Genomic DNA, 21,380 nt, shown 5'->3' on the forward strand with positions numbered 1-21,380 from the left:
CTCAGCAAGAGCCCAGCTTTAGTAAAAGCCTGAGGGGACCGCAAATCTCCAGCGCCTGTTCCAGCCCAGGCTCAGAGAGCAGTCATGGCAGCGCTATCTCCTTCCTACTTGTTCTTTCTGTTCCTGGCTACTCCTCCCATCTACAGGACATGATGACCTTGAGCACTGAAATGTTACCCTCAACTTTGTGACCTGACAAAATGTGTGTTTCAAATAACACAGAGTTGGAGACCGCATGTTTCCCCCTGAAGGATCCTCGTGCTCACTCACATGCATTTCTGGCCTGGGTTTCCAGTGGGAGACAAAGGACCATGATGATAAACCCCTCCATCTACTCAAGCCCACCCCCAGACACTGAGAATGTTCCTCAGTGTTTGGTCCAGCACACCTCACAGCATGGTTTGGGGACCTGGGAATACACCAGAAATGCAAATTCTCAGAACCACCACCCAGACCTCCTGCATCAGGAATTCTGGGAGAAGGGCCCAGAAATCTGTGTTTTAACAGGCCCTCCAGGTAACTCTGATGTTGGCCAGTATTTGAGAATTACTGCTCTAAACTTCATTTCCACACTTGCAAGGTTTGCAATGGTAAACCAAGTAGGTCCTGACAGAAAGTCTAACCCACCCATATCATGTAATAAAAACAGAACGTTCCCTCTATTTCTACAAGTGCATAGTTAAGTGAATAAGTGTACACTTTGAGCACGTGTTGTTTTATCACTACAGTGACCACTTTAAAAATAGAGACAGTAATAGTTAGTAGATTTAAAAACACAAACAGATAACATTGAAGCAGCGAGCTACATACAAGCATGACTGAGACGTTACCTTGGTACACAGAGGGGCAGCATCTTTACAGACTTTATGTACATTTCCATTACAGTCTGGAACAAAAAGAAAACAGAGAAAAGTGTCCATCTTACTTAAATTAATCTGCAAAATGAAATGCTTAAGACTACATCATGCCTTTAAGGATCATTATAAAAGTAACAATCCTTGGACATCAAGGAGATCACACCAGTCAATCCTAAAGAAAATCAACCCTGAATATTCACTGGAAGGACTGATGCTGAAGCTGAGGCTCCAATACTTTGGCCACCTGATATAAAGAGCCAACTCATTGGAAAAGACCCTGATGCTGGGAAAGACTGAGGGCAGGAGGACAAAGGGGTGACAGAGGATGAGATGGTTGGATGGCATCACTGACTCAGTGAACATGAGTTTGAGCAAGCTCCAGGAGATGGCAAAGGACAGGGAAGCCTGGTGTGCTGTAGTCCATGGGATCACAAAGAGTCAGACATGACTTAGCGACTGAACAATAACAATAAAAATTACATGTAAACATTAAAACTATTTAGAGAACTTAAAAAGGAAAGAAAAAATGTTTAAACCACATTCTTGTCCCACCACTGGAGCAGAACACACTGTTAATATTTTAATTTCCTTGGAGATATTTCCCCCTTGGGCACAGGGTCTTACTGATTACAACAGCTGAAACTACGCCTGACACACACTTCTGTTTCTGCCTGAGAACTCGTGTAGAGCTCCGCACCCTTTACTCATCAGGGACGTCTTATATCTGGCAACTGCCCGCTCACACACTGGGGAAAATGCCTATGAGGATGGAAAGAAAGGAAAACGTACAACAATGCAAGAAAAAAAAATGTACTGTCAGGCTCTGAGAGAATTCCTACTAATCAGAGGAAACCAAATTAAAAGAGAACAGTTAGCAGCTTGCCCACATGTTATTTCATGAAACAATGTGGCCTCACCTCACTGAAAGGCGGAAGGGAACACTTCTGCCCACAGGCTAGGCTCAGAGACCTCCCTGCATGGGGACAGCTTCCTGCCAGACTGATGTCTTTCTGCCCTCTCCCCCCTTCCACTCCACCTGGCCCACCAAGACGCCTTCATCCCATCCACCCCGACCCCTACACGCTGTGTATAGACAGAGGAGCCTGTGGTTTATCAGAAACTCCATGAGACAAATCCTTCTGGAAAGGGAGACTTTCTCACTAAATTCCGTCTAAGCCACACTGGACAGCAGCTGCGGCGCCGTGAGAACTGAGCAGGACACTGAGCCCACACTCTTCCCCCCCGCAGGTCTCCCAAGGCATCTAGTCAACACCTCAGTGGCCAATGAGCAGAAGCCAGGCTGTCCACGTACTGGCCCTGCAGGCAAACAGTGAAATGGGATACTTCCTCCTCACCCCAGAACAAGGGAATGAGACAGGAAAAAGGAGAAGCCAGGAGAGACCACCAAACCAAGTTATACTGAAAATTCACAGCAAGAGGTAGCCACTGTATATTCCAAAATCCAGAAAAAAAGAAAAATGTAGATATGCACCACGCCCCCCCTTCCCCGAGATACACAAAACAGACCAAAGGCCATGTAGGGAATACAGGATTTGACCACAGGCCAACAGGATGAGAGGCAAACGGAGCTTTGTGGGACAAGAAAGCACTTCAAGGAAGAAAAAGAGCAAGAGTGGAACTTAAGCTGAACTGAGAAGAATCTATGTGACAAAGCATCAAAGCAGCACTATGGAATTGAACTTGAAAGACTCTCTCCAGAACGTGGAGAGAATGCAGCATACAATTATCAAACAAAAGACGTCATACAAAGATGACAGATAACAGGTCACATTTCTCCAAGGAAGAAATTAAAAAGATGAGGCCAGAAGTGGCAACTGACAGCTACAACTGACAAAACCTTTTATAAGGCTTAAAGAGAACCCCAAAAAAGGCAAATAAAAGTCTTACTGTTTTCTAGGAAAAAACCATTAAATGGCACCTATTTTTAATAGGCACATTCTGACAATATCTATATGATTAAAAAATTAAAAGCCCTCTTAAAAAAGTTAAAAGTTCTCAGTATAATACTGCTGCTGCTGCTAAGTCGCTTCAGTCATGTCCGATTCTGTGCGACCCCATAGACAGCAGCCCACTAGGCTCCTCTGTCCCTGGGATTCTCCAGGCAAGAATACTGGATTGAGTTGCCACTTCCTTCTCCAATGCATGAAAGTAAAAAGTGAAAGTGAAGTCGGTCAGTCGTGTCTGACTCTTAGCTATCCCATGGACTGCAGCCTACCAGGCTCCTCTGTCCATGGGATTTTCCAGGCAAGAGTACTGAAGTGGGTTGCCATTGCCTTCTCCGAGAATAATACTAACTGCCTAGATATAAGGAACAGTATTGGTAGAATCTTCAGAGGAAAAGGTTTGGTTGAAGAATTTATTTAGCCAGATAAAACTGGCTACTGTGTGAGACAAAGATATAACCTTAGATACATAAGATTTAGAAAACAGGTTATTCCAATAAACTTCTTGGGGACCTGAAATCCTATTGCCTATTAAAAATAGAATCAAAATTAAGAGTCAAGAATGGATCAGCTTTACTGCAGGAAAAATACAGCAAAAGTAAGCACTGACACCAAACGAAAGTACCGCAGCTTCAAAGTCCCTGTAAGTAGAGATACAGAACTGAATAAAAATAGCAAATTATCATTGAAACATAAAATTATTCCTAAAAAATGAAACACACATTATAAAAATAATAACAATTAATTCAGTATACTCATAGAGGCTGGGGAGGGGAAAGAGTAACTATAAGGGAAATAAGGGTATTAAATCATAAGCCTTCCACAGCTCCTTATTAATACTTATTATCAGTAAATATTAAAAGAGTCTACCTTGCCAAATCCCTGGAGAAGATAAAAGCCAACAATATATGGTCTAAACCAGACATCAAGGAAAATAGCGAAGAACTATGAAAGACAGTGGACAGTTGTAAAATTAAATGTAAATAAGGAAAAAATGCTTAATATAAAACAAGTTCTCTCAGTTATATTATAATTACCTATAGCTAAATTAAAGACACACACCACAAATTAACAACACAGAAATAGTTAAGAGGAATACAGACAAAAAGGAAGTCAATAGAATATCAATTTTAGACAATGTAAAATTCTTATAAAAGGCATTTAACTGCCTTAGGGTAATTTTAAGTTTATGAAAGCTAAATTTGCAGTGAAGCTGTGATTAGTAAACTTCTGTGCATCAAATCATGTAACATCAAAATGTAAGCAGTGAGGTCTATTTATAAACAAGGAGAATTTTATAGAAATATTTGTGGAAAACTAGCAACTCAGGCTTTAATAAAGAAGAATAAAGACACCACAAGATTTTGAATATTTATATTGTTTTATATCATATGTTTTTAAGATTAGATATAGTAATATTCACAGGCAGAAGGGAATACACATCTGAAGAATCTCGGCTTAGTCCAGTAAACCAAAAAAACCCAGAAGTCCTCAAGTGTACATGTGTGGATGGAAGCAGTACTTCACTAAGAGGAAGGTGGGGAGAATACCCACAATAAACTGCGAAAGTAACCGGAGAGAGGGGAAGCGAGCGCAGTTTGCTCTCAACAGCCCAGAAGCGCTGATGAGAAGCCACCAGAGCAGGAACCGTGAGAAAGGAAACGAAAGAGGGGCCGCACAGACGAGGGTGACAGAAAGAGGAGGAGCTGAGACTGACATGCCCAAGTGTCTAGCTGGCATCACAGACCCAGCAGGAAGGACAGCCTTCTGCAGGGGGACCGTGAGGTCGGTTTCAGACACCTTGGTCGGGGGGACAAGAAAATCTCTGGACGATGATGCCCACAGACGGGCTGTGATGGGGACAGTATTGTTTTATACGGTAGCTCTGCCATAATTCTCAAGCAGGGCCACAAGTTACATGGGGGTCAGCCTCCCTAGGCAACTGGAAATACGGAAGTAGCAACTGAGGTGTAAAGATGTTCATCTGGGAAGAACTGGTCTAAATACCATATTTTAGAATAAAAGACTGGGTGCCTATACTTAGAAACAATAAAGAGAAAAGAACAAGTTTGGAGGACACTCAAAGTTAGGGCAAAGGAGACCATCCAGGGGGTGGACAGAGGAGCAGTGTGCTCTGGAAAAGGGGACCTCTTTCTGCACAGAGGGAAAATAGACATGGAAACAGGAGAGGGAGCAGGGAGTTTGAGAACAGTAGCGAGGCAAGATGCTCAGACCTGACTAGAAAGTGACTCCGTGCTCCCATCCAGGAGAGGACTTTGTTAAGTAGTAGGGACAGAGGTCAAAATCAGATCATTAAAGAAGAAGTGGCAGGAGTGGACACCAGAGCAGTGGGTGGAGGCCGCCCAACTTGAGGAGTTCATCTAAAAATGAGGGGAAGGCTTCCCTGGTGGCCCAGTGGTTAAGAAGCACCTGCCAGTGCAGGGGACACGGGTTCGATTCCTGGTTCGGGAAGATCCCACATGCTGTGGAGCAACTAAGTCTGTGAGTCACAGCTACTGAACCAGCGCTCTGGAGCCCGCAAGGCGCAACTACTGAAGCCTGCTCACCTTACAGCCCGTGCTCAGCAACAAGGGAAGCCACCACAAAAAGCAGCCTGTGCACCGCAGAGAAGGGCAGCTCCCACACATCACAACTGGAGAAAGCCCGCACCCAGCAGTGAAGACCAAGTGCAGCCAAATATAAACAGATCAATCAATCTTAATTTTCTTAATTAGTAAAAAAATAAAAATAAAAATGAGAGGACAAAAAGGTCAGGGATGTGGCTGGGGGTCAGATGGAGGGATCTGACCCTGTGAAGAAGAAAGGAGTCGCAACTGATGAAGCATGTGCCATCACGCCAGTAAACTGACTGCTGACATGGAAGGGCAGTGAAGCAAAGTCGCTCAGTCGTGTCTGACTCTTTGCGACCCCATGGACTGTAGCCTATCAGGTTCCTCCGTCCATGGGATTTTCCAAGCAAGGATACTGGAGTGGGGTGCCGTTTCCTTCTCCAGAAGATCTTCCCAACCCAGGCATCGAACCCAGGTTTCCTGCATTGTAAACAGATGCTTTACCATCTAAGCCACCAGGGAAGTCACGGAGGCAAGCCATTAACAATCCACAAACAATCCTTTCCGCAAACTTCCAAAAATTTAGCAAAGTAAATCACAGCTAGACTGCTGGATGCTATTTTTTAAATGAACAGACTTTATTTTTTAGAGTAGTTTTATTCTTTTTGCTTGATGCTACATCAGGTCCCATAAAAGAAAGAAATCAAGACCCCAAGGAAAGCAATATTCAAACATGCAATGAAACTGGCATCTTACAGACAATGTGTGAATGGATACATTCACATTTTTAATCATTTTCTGGCAATTTAATGAAGAACTTTCCATATAATCTTCCCCTGCTCTTCACCTCCCTTTGTACTCCCATGCCACTTCCAAAATGTTTCCTGAATTCTGGTCACCAAAGTACCACAAAATGTATTTCATCTGCCTGGGCCTGAATTCTCTTGTACTGAGTTCTTCTTTCATTCCACAAATATTTACTAAGCCCCTACTATGCACAAGCAATATCCCAGGCACTACAGACATAGCAGAGGACAAAATCAACAGACAAAAACCCACTCCTCATAGAATTTATAATCTGGTGAAGGTGACAGATAATAATATTGATACAGAGAACAGAGAGCAAGTTAGATGATGTGAAATGCTATAGTGGGATGAGAAAGAGGAAAGGGGGACAGGCAATAAGCCAAGCAAAGGGTGGTCGGGAAAGGCCTAACTAAGGGGTGCTATCTGAGCAGACCTGTTGGAGGTGAGGGGGCAAACCACTCGTCTGCCTGTGGCAAGACTGCTGCAGGCAGGGGGATATGCAGGAGAGCCCACAGGCAGGAGTGCGCCTGGAGCCTGGCATGCTGGAAGAACAGCAAAGATGCCAGAGGGACTGAACCGGAGGAGTCGGGGAGGGGACGGGAGGAGAGACCATGCGGGCCTTGGAGCCACTGTCAGGGCTCTGGCTGTCCCAGGGGATGACAGGAAGCGTCAAGAGGATCTGGAACACAGGGATCAATGCCTTGACAAACGCTCTCAGACTGAGGTTTTGAAAACTATACTTTCTAAAGTAAATGCACAAGGGAACCAGTTGCAAAGCCATTGAGATGGGAGCTTTAGACCAAGTTGCTAACAGTGCCAGGTGTGAGAAGTGGCTGGATCTAAATATTAATATATTTTGAAGCTAGTGCCAAGAGTCATGTTGAAGGCTTGGATGTGGGAATAATTTTGGCACAAGCATTTGGCTGGAAGGATGGGACTGCCATTAACTGAGAGGGTCAGCTTGTAGGTGGGCACAAAGGGGAGTGAGAGGAGCTCCAGGGGGTCACATAATATTTGTGACACTGTTTATACATCCAAGTGGAGACGTCAGTAGGCAGTGAGGTACGCAAGCCTGTTTGGGGAAAGACTATCACATGTGGACAAAAAGTATGAGTCAGCCATCACAGGTCGCTGCTTGCTAATGGAACCACATGGAGACATAAAAACTGACATCTGTGTGCATACACTGAGCGACGGCACTACTCTCAGGATGCTTATCCTCACAGGAGGTGAAGCATGAAGACAGCCCACGTCTCAGGATGCTTATTCTCGCGAGAGGCGAAGCGTGAAGACAGCCCACGTGGGGCCGAAGAACTTACTGGAGCACTGGAATGACTCTTTCCCCAGGAGCGTTTTATCGCAAACCAAGCACTGCAGAACCCCAGAGAAAGTTCCAGGGACAAACTGATGTCGGGTCAGTTTCTCTTTGTCTTTGGCATCTTTGCCTTTTGTCTTCAGGTATGGCAGCAGCAGCAAGGTGGGGGAAAAAACAAAAAAAGAGAAATGCTCAGAGCCAGCCAACGTACAGAAGTCATACAAAGTCTTTATGCGTTCTATCAGGATAGAAGGACTGCCCATCAAGAGATACGATAATGCCAAAATGTAACATCTACCAGGATGAAGTGGTCTCTGTATTTCCAATGACTTTGAAAATACCCCACAAGAAATACAGAGATGTTTAAATGTGTGTTTATAAAATCTATGGTAAGGGAATTTAAAGGGAAAGTGCAAACTACTTAACTGCTCAGAAGCTGAGCCATTCATACTTTTTAGACAGTAGGCATAAAACCTTAATTACCTTCGATTTATTCCGAGGGCTGGTCATCCTATTCATGAGGAAACTAAAAGTTCGGCTCACTTTGTATTTTTCAGATTCTGATTTGGCAGGTATGATGTATTTATCCCATTCTTCTTCCTGAATTCTACAAAAAAGAAGCTGTTATCACAGCTTATAAAACTTATCAGAGGTAGCAAAAAAACCAGGAGTCATACATACATATGTGTGTGTATAGACAAATACACAGATGTATTTTACACATATATTTTTGTGTATATATATTATACATATATTTAAACATATGTATTTTTTCAGCCTTTAATGGTTACTCTAAAGATAAGAACAGAAACTATCAAAAATGCATCTTATATTTATTTGAACAGGTATATGATAAAGCAACTATCTCACAATGAATGCTAACAATTACAGAATCTAGGTGGTGGAAATAGGTATTCTAGTATATAATTCTTTCAGCTTTTCTGAATACTTTAAAATTTTTTATATTAAAATATTGGAGAAATAAAGGGAATCCTAGAATCATAACTTTATTCTGAAACCATTCATGTCCCTGTTTGCCATGCTAATAGCATTTTTCCAGCACCCAGACACCAAATAACTAATGACATGAAACTGGGATTTTATTTATGTTTGGAACACAGAGATAATACTCAGAAGACACACATTTCTTCGTCCGTATAGCCTGAGAAACAGACCATCTGCCTCAGGGTTCCGTCTCTCCCACTCAGTCAGGTTTTCTGCAACCTGAGATTCTCTCTGTTGGAAAGGAGAGAAGACTCCAGAAACTCCCTCAAAATAAGAGGCAAGCTAGAGGTAACTGTACCCAGTCTTTGAACACACCGAGTATCATTTATTTTCCACTAGTCCACAGAATCATTCTTTAGGAGGAAAAAAATGGTCCCAGCTATGAAAATAAAATTTCCCTGGAACTTTCTTATTTTCCCAGAACTGTCTCTGATCTTCTGATATTTCTAATCTTATCACAGAGAGAGAAAGCATGAATATATCAAAGATCAAGCAGATAACATTTCTGTAGACTATTTCCATAATGAACATTTCATAACCAATGTCTCTCTATTCCCCTCAGACTTCTCATTTGTCAGTGTTAGTGGCTAACACATTCATCTCTGGGAAATACTTTTCAAAAGCAAGCATACTATAGATATGTATGAAATGTAAAATGACATCTTTCTAGGACTTCAATTTTTCCTATCTAAACAAAGACTAAATTATTTCTAAGGTTCTTTCTCATACTTAAATATAACATGTAATTACCTGGTACACATTAAACAAAACTAAGTTATTTGACCTTTCTATAAGACTTGAGAATTCATATCTATGAATGCATTTAAAATAAATAAGGAATACTTCAGACCTACCTCTTGGTCCTGCAGGACAGTGTGTGTCCTGCCACTGAAACCCTGCAGTTAGTGACACTGGGTTTGCTACTTACAGAAAATAGTTAAAAAGGTAAACAGAAATGAAAGTGACTTACAGCTACTCAGAACAACACGAGGAACCCAGGCCCTCTTATTTTCCTTCTACTTTCACAGCCACCTTCTCAGATAACTCACTGGTTAATATATCCATGAATTTCTACACCTCTTGTGTTTTAAGCATTCTACTTTGCAAAACTCTTGGAATAACATGGAATGGAGAAAAAGGTACTTTTGAAAGCTGAAAAAAAATCCTCTCTGGAACACCTTTTGGGACCCCATCAAAAGCCATCCAATATCTAAGAGAAGAACAATATGGGAGGAGATCTAACTCTTGGAACTAAACAATGATAAGGTCAATGTGAATTCTGAAGTTAAGAAGTCCTCTCTCCTACTTCACCGCAGAAACACAACACTCTCTCAAATAAAAGAAAATGTATTCTTGTTTACCTGACTCTACTCCAAATTCCTTCCCATGCTACAGAAAACTGTATCAAGAGCAATGTTACAGCTTTGTTTCAAAATCTATCAGTTCAGTTCAGTCACTCAGTCCTGTCCGACTCTTTGCGACCTCATGAATCGCAGCACGCCAGGCCTCCCTGTCCATCACCACTCCCAGAGTTCACTCAGACTCACGTCCATCGAGTCGGTGATGCCATCCAGCCATCTCATCCTCTGTCGTCCCCTTCTCCTCCTGCCCCCAATCCCTCCCAGCATCAGAGTCTATTTCAATGAGTCAAAGCCTATATGTGCTTGTAATTTACCAAATATCCTATATGGGAGATAGTGATGGCAGGGAAGCCTGGTGTGCTACAGTCCACGGGGTCACAAAGAGCCTGACACGATTTAATGACTGAAAAACAACAACATATACTTCTTCTAAAAATGACATAAAATTGTATCTTTAATCTTTAAATTCAAAGGCTGAGAAGAACCAAGATGTGACAAAGTAAACCAGAAAATACTGAAACACTAAATATTAGAAACTCTGAATCATCTAAACTGATAGCGAGTATCACAGACATGACCCACTTTCAGATTATAAGAATGAAAATCACAGTGTAACTTCTGGGCAGATGTAGAAGGCTGGTTGATTCCATGTTCCAAATCTAATTTAGCTATGTGGTATTCACTTACACAACAATTAGGTACTTTAGAGAAGAACTCAGAGGGAAAAATCCTCAACTGATTTCATAACAGAAAGTAAACAGCCTTCAATTTATTGAAATCTGTAAAAAATTTAAACTCTTTCCACATCCCAGAACAAGAATGCCTAACTCTATTATTGATTTGATGACCAATAAGATTACCCACAATACAGTTTTATAAGCCCCATTCTTCAGAGAATCTTGATATTACCTTTTTAATAGATAAACAGATATTTAAAGTATCTTAATAATATGGATATAGCCTCAATATCTTAATTCCTAACCTATTTGGTTTTTTTAGAACTGGGCATCTAAGTGTTTAAAAAGCTCCAGTTATCCAAATTGAAAATTGACAGAGTTGAGACTTCAATTTTGAACACTCAGAAGATCAGTTTTTTTTTTAATAAAAGGTAGTAGATCAATCAGATTTAAGATGGATGGTGGAAATAAAATAACTGAGTCGTATCATATAATCCTAAGAACTTGGGACAGATGAAGTGTCTGCTCCTACAGGAATGAGCCTGCAAGGTCCAAAATGAGCCCCACCCCCCCACCCCGCCCCCGCATTTACCTGGCTGAACTCTTTTCCAGAAACTAAGTGATCAACATAAATAAGGCAAATAAAGAAGGCAAACCCTCAAGTAAATATCTATAACACGACCAAAGCAAAGCATTAGGGTCTAGGCAGGTATCATACTGGCATAACCAACAAGCTATCAGGAATACAGTAGGTGAGGTGAAAGATCTACTCTACTGGATACACCAGGGGATAGGGCTAAGAAAGTTGGATGCTTTCGGGATATAGACCAGAGACAGACCAAAGAATGGGGGGGAAAAAAAAAACAGGAATGAGGAATATGAGAGAAAAAGATGATCCCTATACATCCCATCCAAGCTAACACTTTTTGTTGTTGTTCAAGCTCTTTTACTTTTTTTCTATTTTAAAATTCTAAATTCATTTATTTTTTAATCGAAGGATAAATGCTTTACAGAACTGTGTTGGTCTCTGCCAAATATCAACATGAATCAGCCAGAGGTATACTTGTGTCCCCTCCCTCTTGAACCTCCCTCCCACCTCCCTCCCCATCCCATCCCTCCAGGTTGTTAACCGAACTCTGATTTGAGTTCCCTGAGTCATAAAGCAAATTCCCACTGGCGATCTATTTTACATATGATTATGTAAGTTTCCATGCTACTTTCTCCATACATCTCACCTTCTCTTTCCTCCCTGCTGCCCCATGTCCATGAGTCTGTTCTCTGTCTGTGTCTCCATTCAAGCTAACACATTTTATAAGTCAGTACTTAACTGACTCTGACACTGGCTCTCTCAGTCTTAAATTCCTCTCCTGATGGAAAATATTTTTGATTTAAAAAAAAAATCTTTACAATCAGTCCATTACTTCTTCAATTGTTAAAAAGATGGCAAGGAGAAGACTGCTAATCATAATGATGACCAGGATGATGAACAAATTCCAGAAGTAGTCAGGAAATAATTTAAATAAGTAATAAACACAAATCATCTAAAATGGTGCCAGGCACATGAAAACGCCCAACAACAGTTATTGCTCTCTACTGTCATCATCGTCACTGTCCTGACACCATCCTCATCGGCCTATGCTTAAATGACATTCTAAGTCTGTCTCTGTTTCAAAATTTCTATTCTGGTTTTCAAAAAAGAAGAAAGGAACAAAAGGAGATTTCTTTTTCTTCTTCATACTTACAGTCCAAGATGTAAAGCAAAATAGTCCATTCTGATCTATATAGTAAAAGATCTCAGAGTTTGAGCATTAACAGCACCTAAATTAAAACTATTTTCTTCCTTCTCATTTGGTCTCTCAAAGTCAAACATGTGTGCCATGTCTGGCATAACCCCAAGGCTATTTCACAGTGTGACTCATGGTTAGTTTCTCAAGACCCACAGAACACAGCGGTCCAGTCTGCTGGCTCATCGGCTGCCCAAGGTTAACTCCAAGGACAGTTTTACCTTCTAGGGGAAAGAGCAGCTTAGGGCGTACAAGCTTTCAAATCTGCATATTAATCAGAAAGCTGATAATGTTCAAAGCATTTTCTTTATCATGTATTCTTTGTTTCAAACTTAACACTTCTAAACAAGACTCCATGAAAACAGACAGCAGGGATGTTGGGCACTTTCTGTAGCTGGCACCAGGGGCCTGTTATCACACAGCAGTCTTCCTGTTGTGGCGGACAGACCTCGTGAGAACCTGATGCCTTTCTAAACCAGGTGGTCTCACACTGCTCCCCATGGTCCTGTGCATGGAAGTGTTTGGCTTTGAAGATAACCCCAGCCTACTGTGTCCCCAGTCCTGAGCCCTGCTCATCCAGGGGCTGGAAGGAACAGCTGGCACGCGTACCCCCACACAGATCACAAAGGGAGCAAAACCTCAAGCAGGCTCTTTATGCAAAACCTCTCACAAACTACTGAACAGGTATCGAAAACGATGGCTAAACATTTCCAGAGATGGATCAAACAGTGCCTCAGGAAATCTGAAAGAGTTAAAATACCTGTTTTCTCTTGGTGGCTCCGGCAAGCTGTAAGCTCTTTGCTCTACAAGACACAGAATAATAAAATGAAAAGAAGGCAGACGAACGAGCAGTCATGTGTTAGTCTGAAGTGCACACAATGCATTCAACTCAAGTTATCATTATACATACCACCAGTTAACAAATAACAAGAAAACAAGTTATTCTGTATAACTAGGGCACTGCTCCAGACATCTTAATCACTTTCCCTAATTTGGAGAAAATGGAGAAGAGGCCAAAACATGACAACATTTAATGGTTTTATGAACTAAGTTAGCATCAGCATGGGGCAGCAGACATTTTCAGAAGGATGGGAAACCAGTTCTATCTTTCTCAGTATCTCTCACTAGGGCTTCATCCCCTATTCTTTAAAAAAAAAAAAAAAACTTTTTATTTTATATTAGAACACATCAATTAACAATGTTGTGATAGTTCAGGTAGACAGCAAAGGGACTCAGCCATACATATACATATCCATTCTCCCCCAAATTTCCCTCCTATCCATTCCTTATTCTTACCACTCGTTTCCCAACATAATACAGAATCAATAAATATCTTAGTGGCTTTTTCACAAAGCTTAAAAGAAAAGTCTTGAAAGCCAGCCCAAGGGAGAGTCTGTTTTAATATACCTGTAATGCCTTCACAGAGCAGTCAGTTTGGAGATGTGCTTTGCGGCTTATGGGAAGGGGAGAGTCCCTCCCCCACCAGGCTTGGGGGTGGGAGAGTAGAAAGGGGAGATTCCTGCAAGCAGCTTAGCACCAGCTTGTTTGCCCAGCTGGAGTATCTACTACAGGGATGGAGCAGAGACACGGACGCACACAGTGAGAGAGACTGAAGGAGGGGCGGCCTGCTGTGGAGTGCAATCCACAGGCCAGGGACAGGCCCTGTTCCGTCACAGTCCAGGAGAGTGAAGAGGGACAGCAAGGTTGCAAAGGGAAACGGGCCAGATGGACATGGAGGAAAACTAAGAAAAACATGTCCTCTGAGATGTGGAATTCCAGTGCTGAACCCAAGACTATCTTGTAGGTAGTAGAAAACCTGCTATGAAGAATCTGAAGACTTTTATTTTCTTCCCATTAAATATTCTGCAAATTAAGTCATGGGCAGAAAGCATTATTCTTATTGTACACAGACTGAGATGTCAGGAGAATAAGCCATATAGCCAAAATAATCAAGCTAATAAAGTAACAGAATCAGACTCAGGCAACTGGACAAAGTCTAATAGGATTCCATCCATCAGAGCACAATAATGTTCAAAAGTACACTCACTTCACTCATCAAATTCTTAAATGTAGAGCACTTTTGTCTGTCTTAGTGATGCTGTAATTGTCATTTCAACATTGAGAATATTCCTTTTTATCTAAACCCATGAACTACCAAAGGGAATTATAGTGAGTTTCATGTATAAAGCATTAAATAATAAAGTTGCCACCATTGTACTCTGGACTCAAAAAAACAGAACCAAAAAAAAAAAAAGCATGAGAAATTATCATAAGTAACACTTTGGAAATGATAAGGAAGACAGAACATTACAAATAAGTATAAAAAAGACTGAAAGACCATCCTATCTTTGTATATCTATATTATAGCTCATGTACAGGAGTTTTCTACTGAGGAAAAGGAAACTTGCACTCTGCTCAAATACAAAAAAATTTAGAGCTACTCAAAGCTCATTGATTGAGAATTTATAAGAACACAAATATCAATTTACCTCTGATTAAGCAGACTGAACAATGAAACATTAGAACACATCTTTGAATCAGTCAAGCTTTCACACACACACACACACACACACAGAGTTAAAATTATTTCTTTTTCCTTAAGAGTTAATTTACTCTTTGCAGTCCTATGATTTTGACTGACCTAAATGTTATCAACCCAAATGTTTGCTACCATAGAAGAATATCCATTGGAATCTTTGTACATTTAGTGTGTAACCTCAACCTAAATTGCCTGTTTGTAATTCTTACCTCTGGAGAGTATCAAACTTCATTCAACTGCCCTATTTTTAAATATACTGTCTAAAGACAAGCTTTTATTCACAGAAAAAAACAGGGAATTAATTTCAGTTTCTTATTCTTTCTAATTCAAATGCAAAGATTTAAGGAATGTATGTAAAGCAAAAATACCCTTCCTTATTCATTAAAGAACTCATAAAACAGGGCTCTTTCCCTTACAAACTTCAATTTTTCTCTCAGTCATCTGAGATTTCAAACATCATAACTGTCAGAATTTAACAATCAGAGATACTAGAGACAAAAAGCCAAAGGTACCATTTTGCACAATGCACAGAAAACTTAAGTGTTTTCCAAATAGTTACAGCACAAAGTTAATTCGCCATCTCTAAGACTATCAGTGAAAAGGTATCAAAGCAGCCATCAAAAGGAATCCCAACCTAAGCTAAGGTCAGGGGGACCTGGAGATCCTAGAAAGACTTATGGTATTAAAAAAAAAAATCCAGGGCAAATTCAATCTGCCTTCTACTCCTGTCCCCTCAAGGTAGTTGTATCCTTGCTTTTCCTTGGTCCTTTCTCTCCATCTTTTCATTCTAAAAATAAAAACTGACATTTGTATCAGTGTTGTTTTCTCTTCTTCAAAAAAGACATCCCAGGAAGAAAAAGGAAAAAAAAAAATGCCTTGCAGCATTTGTTTTGTATTTTATGCATTTTGTCTAGTAAATTCATTCAGCAAATATTGATTGAACATCTCCATTCATAAGTCATTGCTTTAGAATGGCAAGTCCAAGCACGAAGATTATGCTTTCAATATTGCTCCACATAGCATAAAAATGCAAAATAATGGCAATGCAACAAAGCAAGAATAAGAAAAAAGGAAAGAAAAAAGGAGTAAAATAAGTTCTATTTTAAATATTCAAAATATTGAGAATACTTAAGCACATCTCTTGCTTTCTGAGTCCTCTAAGACTCTTAAGGATAATAAACCAAAAAAAGGCATTATCTGATATACTGACAAAAAAACTGTAATACTACTATATACACCAACAAGTCCATTCTGAAGGAGATCAACCCTGGGATTTCTTTGGAAGGAACGATGCTAAAGCTGAAACTCCAGTACTTTGGCCACCTCATGCAAAGAGTTGACTCATTGGAAAAGACTCTCATGCTGGGAGGGACTGGGGGCAGGAGGAGAAGGGGACGACAGAGGATGAGATGGCTGGATGGCATCACTGACTCGATGGACATGAGTCTGAGTGAACTCCGGGAGTTGGTGATGGACAGGGAAGCCTGGTGTGCTGCGATTCATGGGGTCCCAAAGAGTCGGACATGACTGAGCGACTGAACTGAACTGAACTATAGACTGACATTAATACTTCCAAATAACACCTTTAAATGTAATTATTACATAATACACTATAAACAGGAAGTATTAAATAGTCACACTCCAGAATTAAGCTAACAATTGGGGTAGTAGCTAAGAGGGACTACAAGGGCAGCCCTGAGTTGCCTACAACTATTCTACTTATTGATCTGAATTCACTTTTGAAAATTCATCAAGCTACATGCTTATAATATGCACTTCTTTCTGTAGGTATCAGTTCACTTCAGTTCAGTCGCTTAGTCATGGCCGACTTTTTGCAACCCCATGGACTGCAGCACGCCAGGCCTCCCTGTCCATCACCAACTCATGGAGCTTACTCAAACCCATGTCCATTGAGTCGGTGATGCCATCCAACCATCTCATCCTCTGTCGTCCCCTTCTCCTCCCACCTTCAATCTTTTCCAGCATCAGGGTCTTTTCCAATGACTCAGTTCTTGGCATCAGGTGGCCAAAGTATTGGAGTTTCAGCTTCAGGATCAGTCCTTCCAATGACTATTAAGGACTGATTTCCTTTAGGATGGACTGGTTTGATCTCCTTGCAGTCCAAGGGACTCTCAAGAGTCTTCTCCAACACCACAGTTCAAAAGCATCAATTCTCTGTAGGTATACTGTACTTTAATTAAAATGTGATTGTATAAAAGTTTATAATTGTTTACATGGGCCACAAAAAATACTGTTTGAGATATACCTATTTGTGTTTCAAGTATGTTCTGTTATTTTTACTTGCTAAAGTTCCTTATTAAATAAAGAAATGAAGATAATCCATTTTGCAATGCTTTGCCTCTGGGGAGGGTTATTTCAGCACTAATTTACTTAAATAAAATTCTCTAAAGTCCTCACAATAAGGAACCTAGAATAAATTCCAGTTTACACTGCCTTTGAGGAAAACATTTTATTAAAAAAATAAGGCAGCAGAGAGGTGTGTACATATTTGTGATTCCATCAAAATAAAATTTATGCTTTATGTGACATCCAGTGAGCTGAGGGTTTTGCTAAGTTTAGAAAACTCAACAGTGAAAATGAAATTTAGAATACTTGCCTGCTCCTCTTATATGTTTTATGTACTTTTACTAGCTGAAAATCCACTCTGGAAAAGAATGCTTTCACAGCCAAATGGTAAATAATGCTTACCTTCAACTGAATTACACACTGTAAAATCACGGATCAGTCGAGTTTTTCCTAAAGAAATTTTGGGTGATGAGCAGGAATACGAACGTGAACGGATTCCAGAAAACAATGATTCCTAAAAGAAATCATAACAAAGTTTTTTTAAAAATTCTATAGAAGATTTGAAAGTATGCACTCATTATCAACGATACTAAATCAGGACCTTTACAAAAATGATTCAACTTGAATATTTCTGATATAATCTTATTAATGATTTGTTTCTGTTTGTCTCTCACTCACAACTCTAAAACATGCTATTGTTTTTTGAATGCTTTAGTAAACTTGAGCTCTGGGAATAGTTCCTATACACTTTATACAAGTATATAGGATATACTTAGGATACAAGTATGACATTCTAACCATGTTGGTTAAAAGTGAAAAATAAAGTCACATGATTTTCTCTGCATAGTCAACAAATCTGACTGGTTTTTGACCTGAGTTGTCATTTATTTTTATAATTTTAAACTGTAGCATTTAAGCAAAATTCCATATGAACTGAGATCTATATACGTAACAATTATTAGAAGGTGGAGAAACAGTCACCTAAAATTTTGTTTTTAAAAGTTAATGGCTATTTCCTGAGGGCTTCCCTGGTAGCTCATATGGCAAAGAATCTGCCTACCATGCAGAAAACCAGGGTTTGATCCCTGGGTTGGGAAGATCCTCTGGAGAAGAAAATGGCTACCCACTCCAGTATTCTTGCCTGCAGAATTCCACAGACAGAGGAGCCTGGTGGGCTACAGTCCATGAGATCACAGAATCGGACATGACTGAGTGACTAACACACAAAGGCTATTTGTAATATTAGCTGCAGCCTCCAAAAAAGAATGCATCAGAGCATTATACAAATCCTTCTAGTCTTTGCTCATCTTCCAACAGATCTTCCATTCAGCACTTCCTGAGACTTTGTTTGAATTATCACTGGTTTATATAGTTTAAATTTACCCCTTTTAAGTGACCTGCTGTTTTCTTCCTGTTTGCCCAACCACCCATTATTTCTATCATTATTTTGGCAACATATGTGAAAGTGCAACAAGGCAAGATAATAAAAACATGTTTTTCTCGCATGTTCTAGAAATCTTACATGAATGTGCAACAGAATGTCACTAAAGCCGTTTACAGCACCCAAACCCATCCAACAGAGACCATGTGGACTTAGGACTGATGCCCATCTCCTATTAACTATTAAGATATCACTTAAGGTTAGAGGTAAAAGAAAGTGCTGCAAAATGTATTACTAAAATTAAGGCATCAGCAACAGCCCTTTAGAAGCACTATTTTCTTTTGTTCTCCATAAGTAAAAGCACACGGTTGCCTTAGGCTCGTGGTTTAGTTGAAGAGCCTGGAGGAAAGTTGAAAATAGAAGCCTAACCTTGCTTTGGATGGCCTTGACCCATGGCTCCATGACTTTCTTATTGGGAAAGACCCAGTGGGCCTGGCAGTCCAAAAGGCCAACCTAAGTTATCCCCTAACAGTGAGTTGGCCACAAAGGGCCCTAGCCAAGTGCCATCCTCTGCATTAAAGTCATGCATGGTAATCATTTTTCCTAACAATAGGAATTTGAAAATCATCCAGAATTCCTTGGCAAAAAGTTATACAGGGTAATTACAAAGGCAAGGCAAGCCATAATTTATAGGACAGATTCTTCTTAAAAGTGAACAGTATAGAACTATTTCACAGAGAATTACTTTTCCTTCTAAGTAATGATGAGTTTTTCACAGTTCCATTCACATTATAAGTCTGAGAAATAGCTACATGAATAACCATATCTAATTCTTATTATCCAAAAATATCACATGATCTTTAGTTTCAGAAGATGATAACAGCTCTACAGACCTCAGAGCTGAGGGTAGAGGATTCAGGTTCTGGGGTCAGAAGGCCTAGATCTGACTCTATCACCAAGCTTTGGGCAATGTGGACATCTAATCTCTGCAGAACTTTAACAGATCAAAAATTAAAATAAAAATACCACTTTATATCCCAGATGAGTTATGAGAAAATTCTGTGTTTTGTGCATACATGAAGCATGTTTTGCATATTGTAGAGCATACTATCAAAATAAAACACAATCATAACCACCATGTGTTTGCGATGAGATGTTAAAGCACAGCACACGTCACTTTACAGTGTTTTACTCAAACACATTGCATTTACAGTAGTAAACTCAATTTAAAAAGAAAACAACTGGACAACAGAAATAAAACAGAAAACATAGGTCCAAAGAGAAAAGGGCTTCCCTGTAAGACTGGAAAAGTTTAGTCATTTCAAGAAACCACAATGAAATGAAACTCCAATGTGAAAAAAGACACAAAAGCTGTCTCCTGTGGAAAAACTAACAGAGGCTATGGTATTCCAAATGAGTTCTTGCAGCTCAACAAATGTTACCTCTGCCTTGGCAATATTATTTACCTCATCTCCAGCACCAAGTAAAATTTTGTGTGTGCAAAACAAGCTTGGTCATTTAAACTCACTTCATACTACCAGCCTTCCTCCCATTGCTTAAGGGATGATGACAGAAAACACTGTATAAAATGGTAACATTTTCCAAAACCATGAAAGATGATTTGCGTTGGTGGGGATTCGTGAAAACAAATCAGCCATTGTACGTAAGGACTATACACATTAGAATGTGAGAGAGTAAGAAGACAGACTCATGAAGTTCATGAGTCTTCAATTAAAAAAACGTTCACACGTGTTACTATAAACATAATCTGTCTTTCAGAAATGAACAGATTTAGACAACATACTTTCCAGGCTTTTAATAAACCAAATGAATACTAATAAGAATACCTTCAGCTGCAGACTACTTGATAAAGAAAATGATTCCGTCCTGGAGATATTAAAATCTGATTCAGTGTTGGTCTCAAAAGAGTCCGATTCATCCCCGCTAGTAATGCCAGTTCTCGAGGAACTCTGACACACTGGAGTGTAGCAATTGTGCAGCTGCTCCGAATGGCCCTCTCCTTCACTGTCAGCATCCAGGGCATCAAGGCTGGAACTGCAGCAAAAAGCAAATAAACAACTAAGTCATCAAGTAAGACAGGCATGGCTCTCTATCTCCCTGAATTCAGATTCTCTATTGGTGTCAGCTACAAGGGGCTCTCATTCACTACTCAACAAAATTCATCCTTGTGATTTCTATCATTTTTTTCTCTCCCCTCATCCTGAATAGATCTTCTTAAACAAGATTTTATGTTTCCCCGAATGAACATTTCAACCTAGCAAAGTCATTCCAAATTAGTACTATCTTCATTATTTCTGTTTTGTAAATAAATTATTGGGCTTCCCTGGTGGCTCAGATGGTAAAGAATCTGCCTGCAATGCAGGAGATCTGGGTGTGAATATTACAAGGCCCAAATAGTTACCCTTCAAATATTAAAAACACAGACAAAACAGAGCCACTGAGCTGTTTAGTGGAGAGGGGGCAGGCTCTGGGGCAATTTACATGTGAAAAATGCAGCATGGCTTTCTTTCCTTTGCCCCTGGACAAGTCAGGAGGGCAGAAGCACACTAAGACAAGGAGAGGTGTGAAGATCTCATTCCAGAGCTGGTGACAAGAAATGGGTCAGGCACAAGCCAAGTGAGGTTCCAAACATGTCCTGTTCAATTATCAATTTTAGAGATTTGAAAAAATGATTCCTATGAAAACTCCACTTCAGAAGCAGGTGGTGATGCTGCTAACCTACTGCTTTCCTTTCCTCATTTAACTTTGATAACCATAAAATTAAAAGGCAAGAATTTGATCTTGCACCTTTC

At 40.2% G+C, this 21,380-nt stretch overlaps 1 protein-coding gene across 1 annotated transcript in view; it reads right to left on the reverse strand.

Moving 5' to 3' along the window:
* ARHGEF28 (Rho guanine nucleotide exchange factor 28) overlaps window positions 1-21,380 on the reverse strand; it is a 133,524-nt gene that overhangs the window by 81,999 nt on the left and 30,145 nt on the right. Inside the window, exons 4-9 of the mRNA XM_052659172.1 lie at window positions 20,415-20,622; window positions 17,589-17,700; window positions 13,101-13,143; window positions 7,997-8,120; window positions 7,518-7,650; window positions 831-886 (exon numbers count right to left, since the gene is read on the reverse strand). Of these exons, the coding sequence (XP_052515132.1) occupies window positions 831-886; window positions 7,518-7,650; window positions 7,997-8,120; window positions 13,101-13,143; window positions 17,589-17,700; window positions 20,415-20,622 (676 nt within the window). The remainder of the gene's footprint in view (window positions 1-830; window positions 887-7,517; window positions 7,651-7,996; window positions 8,121-13,100; window positions 13,144-17,588; window positions 17,701-20,414; window positions 20,623-21,380) is intronic.

Source organism: Budorcas taxicolor, chromosome 20 (assembly GCF_023091745.1).
Source record: "Budorcas taxicolor isolate Tak-1 chromosome 20, Takin1.1, whole genome shotgun sequence".
Classification (NCBI taxonomy): domain Eukaryota; kingdom Metazoa; phylum Chordata; class Mammalia; order Artiodactyla; family Bovidae; genus Budorcas; species Budorcas taxicolor.